The 16,086-nt window shown below is 33.5% G+C and overlaps 2 protein-coding genes across 4 annotated transcripts; both read right to left on the bottom strand.

The window, feature by feature from the left end:
• Window positions 1–828: 828 nt before the first annotated feature.
• Window positions 829–7,378, bottom strand: BB (RING/U-box superfamily protein). 3 transcript variants are annotated; one of them, XM_022038709.2, is made up of 9 exons: window positions 7,218–7,378; window positions 6,670–6,764; window positions 6,414–6,566; window positions 5,837–6,077; window positions 4,573–4,607; window positions 4,342–4,386; window positions 2,661–2,788; window positions 1,409–1,517; window positions 829–1,316 (listed from the first exon to the last, which is right to left on the bottom strand). In XM_022038709.2, the coding sequence occupies exons 3-9, from the start codon at window positions 6,552–6,554 to the stop codon at window positions 1,266–1,268; spliced, it is 750 nt and encodes a 249-aa protein (XP_021894401.1). In that variant the 5' UTR covers window positions 6,555–6,566; window positions 6,670–6,764; window positions 7,218–7,378; the 3' UTR covers window positions 829–1,265. The 3 variants fall into 3 exon arrangements, with proteins under 3 accessions (XP_021894401.1, XP_021894410.1, XP_021894419.2); XM_022038718.2 differs by having other exon boundaries at window positions 5,837–6,074; XM_022038727.2 differs by lacking the exons at window positions 6,414–6,566; window positions 6,670–6,764; window positions 7,218–7,378 and adding an exon at window positions 6,168–6,310.
• Window positions 7,379–12,740: 5,362 nt separating this feature from the next.
• On the bottom strand, window positions 12,741–15,678 carry SLO1 (SLOW GROWTH 1). Its single transcript, XM_088214979.1, has one exon. It carries the CDS (start codon window positions 15,614–15,616, stop codon window positions 13,523–13,525), a length of 2,094 nt encoding a protein of 697 aa, XP_088071105.1. The 5' UTR covers window positions 15,617–15,678; the 3' UTR covers window positions 12,741–13,522.
• Between the last annotated feature and the right edge of the window lie 408 nt (window positions 15,679–16,086).

Genomic DNA, 16,086 nt, shown 5'->3' with positions numbered 1-16,086 from the left:
CATTTTTTCTCCTTTTCAACAACAAATGTGGCTTCTTCACAGGGAGAAGGCTCTCCGCCTCCCGGTCTGCTGAAACAAATTTTGGAAATGATGACAAGTTGAGGCCGAAGCCCTAATGACTCTACGACTCCAAAACAATCTGACTGCTCCAGCTTCTGCAGTCGATACGCCTTCATAGTGACATATCTTGTGGCCTCTGAGAGCCTATTCGGTTGGAAAAAAAGCCATGCGTCATATCAAACACTCGTGGCCAAGTTGGTAGAAGAAATGATGAGTGAGGGGGCCTCAAAGGCGATGGTGGCAACAAAGTCAGCAGAACTGGGTTTGTTGCGGTGACTGCCTTATGACCAACCAAGGCTTGATAGGAAGGAAACACCTTGTTGTAGAGTGTGCACTTACAAAGAGGGTTGCTCGACAATTTTGGGCTAACCAGTTAATGTTTTTCTTAAACTAGTTAATGGTTTTCTAAAACAAGAAAAAATTTGTGAACTAATCTGAAGTTATTCACATCTGATTTTTCTGAAGTATTAAGTTAGATACTATATATATTATTTAATTGACATTAAACTGAAGTTACGTGTTATTAAATTTAATGCGTAACATCCACTTTAATGGCAATAACAGTTGACTGGGAAAAAAGTACAAATTTGACAATTTTTTAAATAAATTTAATCAACAATTTAGACAGACTAATTTGAAGAAAAAGAAATAATATAAAGACCAAATTATTATTTTAACTTATAATTTTCACTTTTCTGTGACAACAATTTTCACTTTTTAATTCACGGTAATATTTTCCCATGCCAATTGTCAATCTTCAGAGTGAAATTCAGGAAGCAAACGAGAATACTATATTGCTTGCGAAACTCCAAAGACTTTTTGACTATCTTAGGACTTTCAACTACAGGGTCCAAATAATGGAGTATCCCTTAAACCAAGAACAACATGGGAGGATCAGAAGAACTTCAAGGTAAGGAGTAAAAAAGAAAGAAAAAAAAAAAACTATACAGTCTTCAACTTCCATTCTCTTACATCACAGCACATTGATCTCCTATATGAAATTCAAACAAACCCCTTCACTTATTACAAAACCTAATCTACCATTCTGCTAAAAGAACTTGAAGAATCAAACACATCTTCGTATAAAGGAAAGATACAAGTTTTCTTTCTCAAAAAAAAACAAAAAACAAAAAACCAGAACTCCATGATCTAAAAGAGAAACATAAATGGTTATCGTGTCTATGTTCATCAGTTGAGACTATTCCCTAAAGTTTGGATGCATCACAAAACACCTCGGTGTAACATATTGGGCAAGCCTGAGAAAACAAAATTGCAGTCAGTAACTCCATTTGGAGTGAGCAAATCAGAAATTAGAGTTATAATTTTATTTAAGAAACTCAATGTTTACCTTGTTGATGCTCAGCCATTTGGTCCCGCAACTAGCATGGTAGATATGTTTGCATGGTAGAGTGATCTGTTTGTCTCCTCTTTTATATTCCATTTGGCAAATCACACATCTATTGTGTCATCAAAAAGCAAATGCAGATCAAGCAGGGAAGAATAGGAGAAGGTCTGTGAAAATAGAAATAGAATTGCTAACGAAAGAGGTGCAAGCTCAACCTCTACCCTAAGATGTTGGCCCGTAAATTTTGAAACTAAAAGGAAAAACGGATATGGTAAAGCTCCAAATTTAATTTTTTTAATCTGTATACAAGCACAGATTATGCAGTTATACATAGATATTCTTGAATATTCTAGCAGGTGAATGGCCAAAAGGCCAATAACTAGCAAGTTCTAGGCCTGACAGTCCTGATACCAGAAGGCAATAGTGAAAGAAGAGCGGAAAATGAAACGTTAAAGTTGCCAATTCATACTCTACTCTGTTCAACATCTTATTTTGAGCTTGAATGGCAACTTATTTAATTGGCAAACTCAGTTCTAGTGTGCAAAAACATTGAGTAAATCTTGCACGCCTCAAGGCTTAACAGATTGAAGCAAGAATATCTTCATCTGCTTGTGTGGTTTATAAGCCCCAAATACCCCTTATAAAGACTACACAAAATACACCTGCACCCATATAACAACCCTACAAGATGTATGCTTTATGCCATCCACTAGAAGAAAAATGCAGCCAACCAAATTTATTCATGTTTGCCTCTTCCCGTAATACCATCTAAGTTATTCAACTTATAAATTATAAACTTACTAATATTTTTAACAGAATGGTTCGTAACAAGACTTGTCAAAGTTGGTGACCTAGGTTACAATAATAATCATTCTATGACCATCCTTTCAAAATTAAATAAATGAGTCAAACTAATAATATATTCATGTCAGTGACAAGTGCAATTTATATGAGATTTTGTAAAATTTTTTACACATGCAGCATTATTGTAGAATAATGTTCTAATAATCATAGTAGTTCCTCCATGACCTGCACATTTTTCCATCAGTCTCAACATCCTAAAGAACAAAATCTTTTGTAGTGAAGGAAAAGGAAAAAATATGCCCTTTAAAAAAAGGGGCATGCCCATACAAAATCCAAATAATTTAAGAATTACGATAAAAAAAAAAAATTCTGAAAAGGGAGAAGCAAAAAAAGCAAAGATATTTTTGAAAAAGTAAATGTTGAGAGAAAAGCCAAAAAGGTTCAAATGTACCTCTCTTTTCTTGACTTCTTTCTTGAGAAGATGCCACACTTGTATTTCGAAACTGGAAGCATAGAAATAAGTTCTTGGGAGAGCCCTCTACTTTGAGTTCCAACCGTCTCCCCCAGCTCAAGTAGTTCCTGACAAAGTATGATAAATTTAGTGAGTAAATTAATCCAAAAATACTAAATCAAAAGGAAATTAACGTTGTTGATAATAGACAATGAGCTAGCAACATCTTCTACTTCTAGGAAGAAAACTGGCAGTAACTTGCACACTCAAGCTTCAAAGGCCAGCACAACCAACACTGGCCTTGAATGGAATTGGAAAGCACATAGCTCCAATAGCCAGAACGAACCTAACTGATTCTCTAGTCAATGCAACAAGAATCATAAGGAAACTATAAATAGAGAAAAACTAACAATAACAGGAACAAAAGGAGTCCAGAAACACAAGAAGACATACTCATTCAAAATTTAATTTGTTCTGTTTCTTTCTATTTTTCATTTGACATAAAATTTGTTCTGTTTCTTTCAAACCATTCTTTAAATGATTGAACTTAAAAAAATAAGCTATCATTTGAACTACTAGATCACCCACAGCAAAGTAGTTATTAAAGATGAAGCTTTGTAATCTAAGTACCAGCCTTTCAGATAGCTAAAAAAAGTTTGAGAAGATTTTTCAGAAATTTCAACAATTCTAGAAATTTTGACAAATGTCTCCTTTCATATGCTTCTGTACAAATGATACCGATTATTCTAATCTCAAGGGGGTATAGCAAGAGGATGATGAAAGTAACTCCCAGGAGATACCTAGACCAACTGTACTAGGGGTACAGTCTCCGGAGTTATTAGCCTTTTATGGATGGTCTGAAGTTTGACTCAGAAGTCAGTGCATCGGAATAGCACACCCCGTTAGCCTGCATATTTTGCTGAAAGTATTATTAGAGAGGCCCATAACAGATCCAACAGGCTAAATTAGATCTGTAAACTATTTGTACTCCAATGTGTCTTGGGATCCGCGGGATTAGATAATTTTTGTGGAACCTTAACTATTTGTTTATGCCTCAGGCTAAATTAGATCTATAAACTATTCGTACTACAATGTGTCTTAGGATCCCCAAGACTAGATAATTTTGTGGAACTTAACTATTTGTTTATGCCTGTAAAGATCATAGTTGCAACAAGTGCCTATTGCATTTGCTATAGTTTATGCCTAAAAATGGTAATTTCATAATTATAACAAGGATGAGGTAATGTAGCTGTAGAAAATAAAATAATTAGAAGAATAAATTAGGATTAAATACATTTATTTACAGCTGTTATGTGCTGTACATGGAGGGTATCACCAACAAATTTCCTCCTCAAACCAGAATTTTGTTAGCATTTCTCCAGAATTTATTAGGTTGTTAGAAATAGCAGATTTGTATATATATGTATAAATCATTCATCAAGAAATGAGAAGCAGAATATTTTTCATCTCAATTTTCTTCAGTAGCCAACCGTAGTCTTTTTTATATTTACCTTAAAAGAATTTTTTACATTTACAAATTTAGGAACTTAGTTCTTTGTCTTGTTTATAAAAATTCTGATATTCTTATGCCAGACTTGAGATTAAATACATTAAGTGCCAAATTGCAAATTTGAAAACAGCCTAACTTGTAGCAAGAAAATGTAGAAATTCACATTCTAACCTCATAAGTCATATTGTCAGGATCAATATTGTCTTGCCAAAAGACCTGGACAATTCGCCAAAAGAGTGAGAGCATACAATCAGCAAGTATAGTTAAGAGCATAGTTCTTCAAAATAAATGGCGGATGTTATCTTTGAAATGTGCAATATATAAGATTATTAAGTAACAAGTTTATGGCATTTATTTATATGTATAACATGCTCAATGCCAGGACCACTAAGGGCTGCATACCTGATAATCACTGGAGTTATGATATCTCCGTGGGCCTAGAAAGTAGAGCAACAGTAAGCAAGTTTTTTCCCGAATCTCATATGTATGTGTGTGCGTGTTAAAGAGCAGTCAGTGGAGTGAAAAGGAAAACAATAATGGATGCCATTCAAAGGAAAAAGACATAAATCCCACCACCAGAATGGAGTAGAAAACATTAACTTGTTTCTTGAAAGAAAAAAAAAGTAGAAAACATGAACATTAAACTGCTGTTTGTGCATATCCAAAACATACAGAGGATACAATCAAATACAACATGGGGTTTCCAATTAATAAACATTCAGTTCATTATCCCTCTCCTTGCAAAAAACTTCAGGGAAATGGTCGACCTTTGAAGAGGTTCTGGAGAAAGTAAGAAGAAGGTAGCAAAATCCTAAGCTAGGATCCTGAAGGTGAATGAAACATGAATTCATGGACAGATCAGGCATCCACATCTATTCTATTAAACTGTGGGGGATTAAACGGCAACTCCAAGCAACAATACCTGCCTCTTCAATAAAATGCAGGAAAAGTTAATCTCCTGCATAAGATGCTGGAGTCAGGAAATGGGGAAACCAACAACCATGGAAAGAGATTTGTTAAAGGGAATTTAAGGGGTTAAACCAGGATAGGAAAACTGTCAACAAGTTGCAAGCAATATGCTGCCTTCTGCAGGTTGTAGCTTTTAGCAGATGACATCACAGACTACAGCAGATATATGCTACCAATAGAATCATTTTTATGCAACTAAGCGAGGACCTCACCAATTACATTCACATTCATTTCCGTAGAGTACTTGTCATAACCAAGAAGAGGAAAAAGACACCAAAAAAACCAATATTCTCAAATTTGAGCTGTCTGTGATATCACATAGCTTCGAACTAATAATTAAGTTGGATTTTGGATCTTGGAAATCATCTGTAGGTTGAGATGGTCACCAGATTCTTCCCTCAGCCAAATCAAGACTTGCAGATTATAGTTTGTTGCTCTGACTTAAGGGTTACAAATGATTGTAAAAGCAGAGAAAGCAGTAGACACAAACACACACTAGATTAGAACGTAATTTTTATCACAATCATTTCGTTTGAAAATCAGTTTTGTGTGAAAACCCTGCTGTAATTGGAAAATAATGTTTATCTATTACTAGTTCCGGGCCATCAGTAAAGGAATACAGAAAATGAAAAGAAGAAGCGATCAGACTTTCCACTATAATATCAAAACACAGAGTGAATCTAAAAGAAAAACTTACATTCTACAGGGCTTTCACGAGTAGTGACTGTGTTCCTTTCCCAGTCTGCATTAACAGCTGCAGTCTGTACATTTGTCATTGTTGAAGAGTTCTCAAAAGCCAAAGGCCTTCTATATTCCTCAATTCTTGGTTCATGATCATTAACTCCATAAGCATAGGCATGATCATAATATGAAATACCACCAGGATCAGATGCCCCAAACTTGTAAAAACTAGTAGTCATTGAGGGGTACACGCTCTGCTGCAAAAACAAAGGATCGTATTTAAAAAAATGTAAACACTATAATTACCAATAACTTTCATCCAAAAACAAAAAGCTCTTATCACATACATGTCTTGCATAAAGATTTGATGCAGATTGCACGGCAAAACGTTGAACAAGAAGAAAAAAATAGTCAATTGAACTATCAAAAAGGTAGTTATATCCAATGAACCTAATCAACAAAATAGAAAAATGGAAAAGCCCCAATTCACAGCATAAAAGACAATATTTTGGTCCCAATAACTATTAAAACCAAATGAACATAAAAGAAACAGTTAGTCCAATGTGAAATGGCAAACTTTTCAATAAAAGTACCTGAACATGTGAAGCACCATCAAAAATGAAATTCACATGTTCATATGTAAGACCTTCAAAATACTCCATAAAGCTTCCAGCACTGTTATAGGGATAGCTGGTGTTGAGGTAATGAACCTCCATATGCGGGCTCCAGCTCATTTTACCACTAACCTACAAGGCAACAAATAAGAAGATATCACAAAACGTAAGGAAAATCAAGATACTTGATTCATTAACAAAAATCGATCTAGCAAATAAGCCAGCGTGTTTAAACCTGCGCTGCTCACAGATTCGTGAATGCAGATTCACTCAGATGTTAGGTCACACATTAATATACCCGTAACTCAGTTTCTCGTCGCCGCGTAATCGCTGCAAAACAAAATTCTGCAAATAATCAAGGAACATCTAGAATCTCTAGAAATCAACAACGAGATAAATGCTTGCATTTCTCATAAAAACTACTTGGAGCAGGACTGAACGAAATCCGATTCACAATGGAAAAGTAAAGAAACAGAAATATATTCTCCAGATCAACAAAGAAAATAACACTAATTTCGCGAATCTCAGCAGCCTTCTCTAAAAAATTACCGAGAATGTTGACAATAAAACACAGAATATCAACTTTCATTCGGTTACCGAGAAAATGCAGGAGAAACAAAGAAAGAAAATCCTCATTCGGCAAGCTTAGCCTCTACGTCTCATAGAATACGAGATAAAACAAAACAAAATCAGAAAACCAGCAAATGCCATTCCTCTCATCAGATTTTCTTACTAACCAAACAAACATACATACATACATATGAAAACAAGAGGATCCAGTACCTCATTGCACGATTTTGATCTCCAAAATGGAAAAGCAAAGCAAGCAATCTCGGATTCTCCGTATTTCTTTTTCACCGGAGAAAATGTGAAAGGGAAATAAACGAAATGGATGGATCAGTGGGGATCGAGAGAGTGGAGTTATTCAGAAGTTGATATTTATAAATATATTACATATATATATATATGTAGAAAGAGAGAGAATAAATAAAATAATAAAAAATTTAAAATATATATTAATAAATAAAATGAGATCAATTAAATATATATATATTAAAAAAAAGATTCTTTTATAATTTAATTAAATAGCGAAAGAGATTAAAGAGCCGACATTGATCGCTTTTAAAGAACTCTCTTCTCTTTTTTCTTTTTTCTTTTTTCTTTTTTCTTTTTTATTTTATTTCTGGAAAATGCAAAGTAAATAGTTTTTACTGTTGGTAAATATATTTTTAAACAATATTCACAAATTAGTTTTATGATTTATCAACAATAAGTGACGCAGCGAAATTCAATCTCAAGCCCAGAATTAAAGGAAAATTTTACCTATACACATTACTTTGATTTCTTCTGGTAATTTTTGAATTAAGAATTAAACAACTTAAAAAAAAAAAGAAAATTATTTACTTTTTACTAATTATTAATATTATATTACCTGTTTGAGTGAAATTTTTTTAAAAAAAATTAATTAAAATAACGTAGTGAGTAAAGTAGAGAGATAATTGAGAGGAGCGAGCCACCTAAACAAAATGCAGCTGACCGAATCATTGCTATCAGCCGTAATTAGTCAGCTGTGGGACCCTTGACACGTGTCATCCTTTTCACCGGGAACCGCTTCTACTGGTGTCCTAGTTTCTTGTCTCGTTTGTCAAGAAAATGTACAAGGGTAACGCCAATAGCCCGTTGTCAGTAACTCCTTGCGGTGAGGTTGATCAACTGCCCTGATTTACTTTTAAAAATAACCAATTATGTCGTAATTTGATTTAAAAAAATTCTATTTTACATTTTGATTCCTAAATTTATAAAATTATTTTAAAATATAATTTACGATAAAAATTATTTTAAAAAATTACCATTTTTTATTTTAATTAAATGACAGATAAATAATAAAAAATATTTTATTTATAAAATATAAACTGACTAAAAATTTAAATAAAATTAAATAAAAAATAATTTATTTTTATTAAATTTGTCTTACTTATCTTTTAATTATTATATTCTGATTAGTGAATGCTGATTTTTCTTTACGAATAAGTCTCTATCTACATATTCGAATATTAAATGATTTTTAATAATTTTTTATTAATAATATTATAAGTGTCTCTTATTCCAGAATGTGAATGACGAGGGAAAACATAAAATCAAAAATTAAATTTTTTTAAAAAAACAAAATCATCAAAAACATGAATAAAGAAATAAACATCCACCCACGCCAAGAATCTTTCTTAACTTGCTTGTGGTGCATTGGGCCCAAGCATTAGCTACCCAAATAATCTTTTGAATGTATTTTATATTTTCACTACTACTATTTTTATCACCTTATTTGATGACCTCATTAATTACATTTCTTTTTCTATTTAAATACATTATTATTATATATATAAATATATAAATTGTATAATTTACATATTTTTGAAATTTAACTATATTATAAATCTTATTTAGTAGTGATCACTAGTCTCCATATGACAAGAAATTAACTATTCATTACTATTACAATTCCTTCCTACTTTTGGGTTAATTCCAAATCCATGGATCACACCCTCTCTAAGTTGCCAAAATCTCAAGCTTTCATGGAGGGTCACCAAAGTTAGGTGTGAGATATTATAAATATGTGTATATATATATATATATATATATATTATGTTTATAGATGAGATAATTGTGTAAAATCCCCAAGTAGCTAACTCCAACAAGATGGGTAACCAAACATTGATCATCCAAGTACATAAGCCCACCAAGCAAAAGTTAAGACATGAGAAGAGGACCAAAAAAACAAAATCATTAGCTCTTTGAAAAGTTAAAAGAAGAGTCATCAAGAACAAATTTGGGATTAATCATGGGTCCCATTGGCATGGACCCAATTAAATCCTAGGACTATACTTACATCTATATATATATATACACAGACATATTTTATAATTTTATTATATGGTTGGGGAATTTCAGTTTTAGTTAGTGGGTGGCTTGTGATGAGAAGATGGACCATGTGATATGGTTGAAAAGAGATCACCAAAACCATCTGACTCTATCAAAGGGGAAGTTGGTGTCAGCTGATATATTAGTTATGACCCCAAGGAATCAATTTGAGAACAACAAACACATGTTATATATATATATATATATATATATTTATAATAATGTTTTTTAGTACTAAAAATGTATTTACACCGGTTTTTATCCACACTAAGATGGATAACATTAGTTTTTAAGGGAAAAATGAACATAAAATATTACTTAGTGTATAAATTTACTTTAAGGGTGATTTTAAGAATTTTTATATTGTTTTAAAATATTTAGATTTAAAGTTTGATAATTATTTTAATTTTTTATTAATTTAATCAGAGCTTACAATAAATAAGTATCAATTCAATTCATCAATTACTATTTATGTAAATAATTCAAACCTATAATCATAGTCTTATAGTGAAAATTCATCATCTTTATTGTTGAAATATCACTTATATTGTAAATAATATAAGAATACAATGTTTGTTAAAATTTAGGATAAAAATACAGTAAGCTTTAAAAAAAAAAAATGCAAGTAGAGAACGTAGAGATATTCTTGTAATTTAAATATAAAAATAACCAAAGTTCGAACAATTTATATAAAATTTTAAAAAAAAATTCGAATTAAAAAAATAAAATATTACATAATTTAACTACCAATAAGACGTAGTTTAATAATTAAAATTTTTATATTTTATTTTAAAATTACAAATTTAAATTTTACTGACTATATAAAGTTCATCGCTTATTAAATGTATTATGGATTGATTATATAATTAATATATAATATTTAATTCAACAAAAATAATTACTTAACTCATTAGTGTTTTGATATGACGATTAAATTTTCTTTAAAAAAAAAAATAATAAATAATGCTAACTATTTAATTCCTGAACTTTGCTCTTCCCATTCTTGTCTCAATATTATATTTTCTTCACATTTTTCAGACAATTATACTGAAGGCATTTAACCTTAAAAAAATGTTACACTGCAGATATTATTAATTTATTCTTATTTCATCATTGTCAACAGTCAATACTCTTGATGTTTTTTTTGGTACCTTTTTCTGTTTTGCTGGTTGAATTTGCACTTTGTGTGTATGAATTCTATGTATACCAATCATTTCAAATTTAATTCAGAGAACGCTCTTGATTAAATCATTTTAAATTTAATCAAAAGATGAAAACTGTGATAGAAAAGAGAGAAAAAAAAAAAAAAGGAAATTACATTGCGAATTTCCTTAAACACATGGATTTGATTCTTCAGTGGTTCATCATTTATATGATGAGCACAGGGAAGGGCCAGGCAGTCAGTCAGTCCCGCAGGAAAAAAAGAAGAGGTTTTTGAAGCATCCCAAATAATTTTGTTTCTGCAATCATCTCCTGCTTCGGCAGGTGACAAAAGGACGCTCTGCAAAAGCTATTTAGCTGATGCAATCACTCTCCCCTGATAGAGAAACCAAAGGCTGTCAGGCATGTGGGAGATAAGAAACAGACATGAATTATAAGAGAGAGGAGAGAGAGAGAGAGATTGATAATATATATATATATATATAGAGAGAGAGAGAGAGAGAGGGATAGGCAAAGAGAGATTGAGAATGAATGAATAGGAACAAAACCTAGCGTGCAAGCAAGGACAAATCATAATATTCCCTCATTCCTTTTGTCTACCACACAAAGGAAAAAAAACCCAACTGTGTAATCCAACACAATTTTATGTTTATACTTTCATCCATCAATTATTTCCCAGCAGCTATACAAATACATCTATATCTGATGTGTACACCAATATACACGCACAGGCAGATAACTCAACTGCTAATCCAACATATTTTTTGAGTTTATACTTTCATCTACCAATTATTTCCAGTATACGTGTAGATATATATATATATATACAAGTGTATATCAATATATATGCAAAGGCGCATAACCCAACTGTTAATCCAACATATTTTTGAGTTTATACTTTCATCCACCAATTATTTCCGGTATAGGTGTATATATACATATAACTACAAGTGTACATCAATATACATGCAAAGGCAGATAGCCCTACTGTTAATCCAACAGATTTTTGAGTTTATACTTTCATCCATCAATTATTTCCCAGTATACATGCTTACGTATGTGTATCTCATTGTGTGTATATACATAGAGAAAGGAAAGTTCAGAATCCACAACCATTAGTCTCTCTCTCTCTCTCTCTCTCTCTCTCTGAGTAAGGGGCAAATGAGTTCTTTAGTTAAAGAAGTCTTCCACAAAGTTCCAACTTATCACTAAATAAATTACCACCCAAACTTTCCCTAAACAAATTACCATCAAGCACATTGATTGCTCTAGCCGAAACTGTATTGCCATGAGAATTTATGCATACTAGTTCTTTTCCTTTCTGGCCAGAAATAAAAGCATCCAGCCTTCAGTTTTGGCTTCTTTGCAAAAGTGTTGGTGTGTAATCATCTACCAAATAAATTTCCACTTTTAATTCACCTCCATGATTATTATGCTTTGTAGGTGGGGATGAGAACATATCATGCCAACAAGGTCAAATATATGCTTTCACGCATAGAATCTCTTTGGGAAGGGAAAGAGAGAGAGATTGGTGGGGGGTGGGGACGCGGGGGAAGGGTTAAGAAAGTAAGCCAACAATTTAGTTGAAAGATTCTGATCTAGTCCAAGAGTATTTAAGAACTTACAACTCGTAAATCTCTATCTAGGAATGGATAATGTAACCATAAGTTGGAGCTTAGAACATTAATGGAGGTCATCAAAAGAAACAGAATAAAAGAAAAGACGTTAGCACAAGCTAACTTGTGGGCTATAAAGGTAACCACAAAACTAACTTACTAAACCTCCCATGGTATGAGACTAATGCCAAATGCCATAAATTTTAATTGGGATGTTTCGAATACCATGCTCAAAAAATTTGACAGAAACTGAAAAGGTTCATGCAACTAATATTTTGCAGAAACTGGCCTCAAAAAACTTCCAAGACAATTCAAGGCTGGTTTTATCAACACGACTATAAGGCGGTACTCTTTTTATCTTGTATAATTTTATTGTCAGTAATGAAGCAACTACAAAAGATTCAAATAAGACTGAGTTTGTAACCTAGAGGAAGTATTGCCTCCAACGCATTGTCACTCACAATCTGTTGTCTCAACTCCAAAAAATTCCGATGCACTAATATTTTAGTTTCGAATACCACCAGAAAGATACTGGTTCTAGATATCAAATGATTACTTAATTCTTCTAAGTAAATTTCATTTGAATGAGAAATTAGTTTATGCATATCAAATATATATGTAAGACATTCTAACAAAAATAGATTTAAGTAACTGCCACAGACAAATCAAAAAAATTTCTGTCAAGGTCAATGAATGCAGAAAATATTTCATTTTAAAGTAAAGGCCCACAATCTACCATAAGGTTGATGCCTGAGATGCCAAATCCAGAGTTTGATTCGTGCTTTACTGTTAGTCTTCTTGCAAACATTATAGAGCTTTTTGATTGCTTGTCCACAACGTTCGACAAAGCCTGGACCTTGCTTTCAAGTAAATTAAAGCATGTCCAAGAATTAGATTGATAAAAGAACTGCCATTGCCAAGAAATTCCGAGTTGCAAAAAAGACCTCTGGCAACTATCCAACTCAGAAATCCAAATATCCTTCATAGTTGGAAATTTTAAGTTATACTTTAAATCCATTATTCAGAGCCTTCAGACACTAATTGCTATGTGCTGGACGGAAAGAAAAAGATTGAATCAGAATTGTGATGTATTTATGGCGGCTGGCCACTAGGACCCCTGCTTTGTGATCCCCACAGACTGATAAACCTTTCATGTCAAAGTAGTTCAACTGTTTAACCCAAAAAGAGGAAGTTCAACTGAGAAAATATTCCGACTTTCTCATTGTGTCTCATCTATATTTTGGAAGAAAATCTTCCATCTCAAATGAGGACTCATTTTAACGATAATACCATTTACTACCAATATTTAGCGCGTCCAAAAATCAGTCTCCGAGAAGGGCAAAGTTGTCAAAGGCTAAACACCAACACACAGGCTGAACTACCATTTAAGGTAGTTTAGCGAGCTTGCACTTGATATAGATCATACCTTTGTCTTTCAAGTTCATAGCCTAAGAGAAAATCACCTTCATGATTAGTTGTGCATTCAACAAACTCCAGTTGTCTTGTCAACTGAATTAAACAGTCATAAATATATTTTGATTCCGGGTGGGAGTGATCTCTAACAATAAACTCTGAAACAGTGCCATTCACCTCAATCGAGCTACAACCAGGTGTCTTGTCCACTCCTCTCTCCCTCATCATCTTCCTGACTCTCCTGGCTTCCTCCCACATATTTGCTTCTACGTACATATTGGAAAGCAACACATAAATACCGCTGTCATGAGGATCTAGCTCGAGAAGTTTTGAAGCTGCTCTCTCACCCAACAAAACATTTCCGTGCATCCGACATGCAAAAAATAATGCCCCCCATACAACGGCATCTGCCTCTATGGGCATGTCCTCAATAAGTCTTTCTGCCTCTTCCAAGAGACCAGCCCTGCCAAGAAGATCTATCATACAAGAATAATGTTTCAGCTGAGGAGATATGTAGAACTTGGAACTCATTTGACCAAAGTACTTACGACCCTCATCAACCAAACCTCCATGACAACAAGCTGACAAAAGACCAAGAAAAGTGATGTCATCTGGCATTAACCCCGCACCAATCATCTGTTCAAAATAAGATATAGCATGCTGTGAAAGCCCATGGAGTGCTAAACCTCCAATAATTGCTGTCCAAGTCAAAGAATTTCTTACTGGCATCTCATAAAAAACCCGGAGTGCTTCAGTGACGTTTCCACACTTGGCGTACATGTCCACCAAAGCCGTCCCTAATGAAACATTCAGATAAAGATTGTTTTTCTCAATATACTGATGAATCCATATTCCAACATCAAGTGCTCCAAGTTGTGAGCAGGCAGATAAGCAATTAACCATGGTGATTTCATCAGGCTTTACACCACTTGCTTGCATTTCGTGAAACAATGCCAAGGCCTCTTTGCCACGCCTAGCTTGAACGTAGCCTCCAATTATCACATTCCATGGCACAACATCTTTCTCTGGCATGTCATCTAGAAACTTCTTGGCAGCATCCAAGAATCCAAATTTAGCATAGCCAGCAACCATAGTAGTCCATGAGACAATCGTTCTTTTTCCCATGATATCAAATATTCTTTGTGCTGCATCAAGATTCCCACACTTAGCATACATGTCCATAATAGTATTAGCTAGTGGAACTGTTAATTTCAATTCATTTTCTTCAATATACGCGTGAAATTCCCTACCAAGATTCAAATTATCTAACTGGGCACATGAAGAAACCACCCCAATCATTGTCACCTCGTCTGGCTTAACTCCGCCAACTTCCATTTCTCTATAAAGCTCTATTGCCTCACTAGCGAGACCATTCCTGACATAGCCATTAATCATAGAGTTCCAAGAAACTAAGTCTCTAACACAACTTTCATCAAACACCTTGCGTGCCACCATCATATCCCCGCAAGAAACCAGCATGTGAATCACCGCATTATGTACGTAAACATCCACATCCAACCCCAACTTAACCACATGCCCAAAAATCTCATTCCCAACGCGACTCAACACCAGACCAGCGCAAACCTTGAACAGAAAAGGGTAAGTGTAATTATCAGGTCTACATACACCATTTCGCAACATTTGTACATACAAAACAATCGCTTCTCGCGGGTTTTTACTCTCCGAATATCCTCTAATCGCAGCATTCCATGAAAACGTATTCGGATTATCTAAATTGTACAAAATCTTGGTGCAGTAACCAAGATCCTGAGAATCTGAGATAGCGCAGAAGGCGATAAGCCGGCTGGAAGCGAGCCCATCTGAGATTAAGCCGGTGAGTATCATCTGGGCTTGGATATGCTTCAACTGGAACAAGGATTTGCATTTCTCTAGCAAAGAAAGAAGTGGGTCTTGGAGAACGAAGGCGTGGGTCGTGTTCCAGTTAGTGGGTCTTTCTTTATAAGGAGGAAGAGAGTGTGCTTGATGAGATGGGAGAGGAAGAAAAGGGTTTAAGAGAGGTTTTGGGAGTGAGATCAAACTAAGAGGCCTCAGCTTGATAAAACAAGGAAGGCTCATCAGATGTGCGCTGAGTCCTTCTCCTGCCTGTACGTAGAGACAGAGACTTCTATGCGGATCACAAGAATTGTTTAGAAATTTTTTTCTCTTAATTTGTAATATTTTATGAGTAAATTAGCACTTGGGTATTAAATTACTGACTATGATATAATTAAGTTACAAAAATTTGACTCTTAAATTATTTCAGTAATTGGTGATTTTTTTTATACAATCATAAAAATGTTAATAAAGAAATAAAATAATTTTTATTTTATCTTATCATTTTATTTTTATAATTTAAAAAATTAAAACAATTGAAGATAAAACTTAATAATTTGTAAGTTTTAAAACTGTAAATAAATATTTTCCATCACATATTATTTTGTCTATAGTTCCTTGGTACTTACGAAGAACTATTCTGTTTAAATAATACATGTTAATAGCAGATTATCACTGAGTTACAAATCACCAACGAGGAAAGAAAATGAAAC

Source organism: Carica papaya, chromosome 3 (genome assembly GCF_054855325.1).
Source record: "Carica papaya isolate Zhongbai chromosome 3, ASM5485532v1, whole genome shotgun sequence".
Taxonomy (NCBI): domain Eukaryota; kingdom Viridiplantae; phylum Streptophyta; class Magnoliopsida; order Brassicales; family Caricaceae; genus Carica; species Carica papaya.
This window is presented reverse-complemented; position numbering and strand designations above follow the sequence as displayed.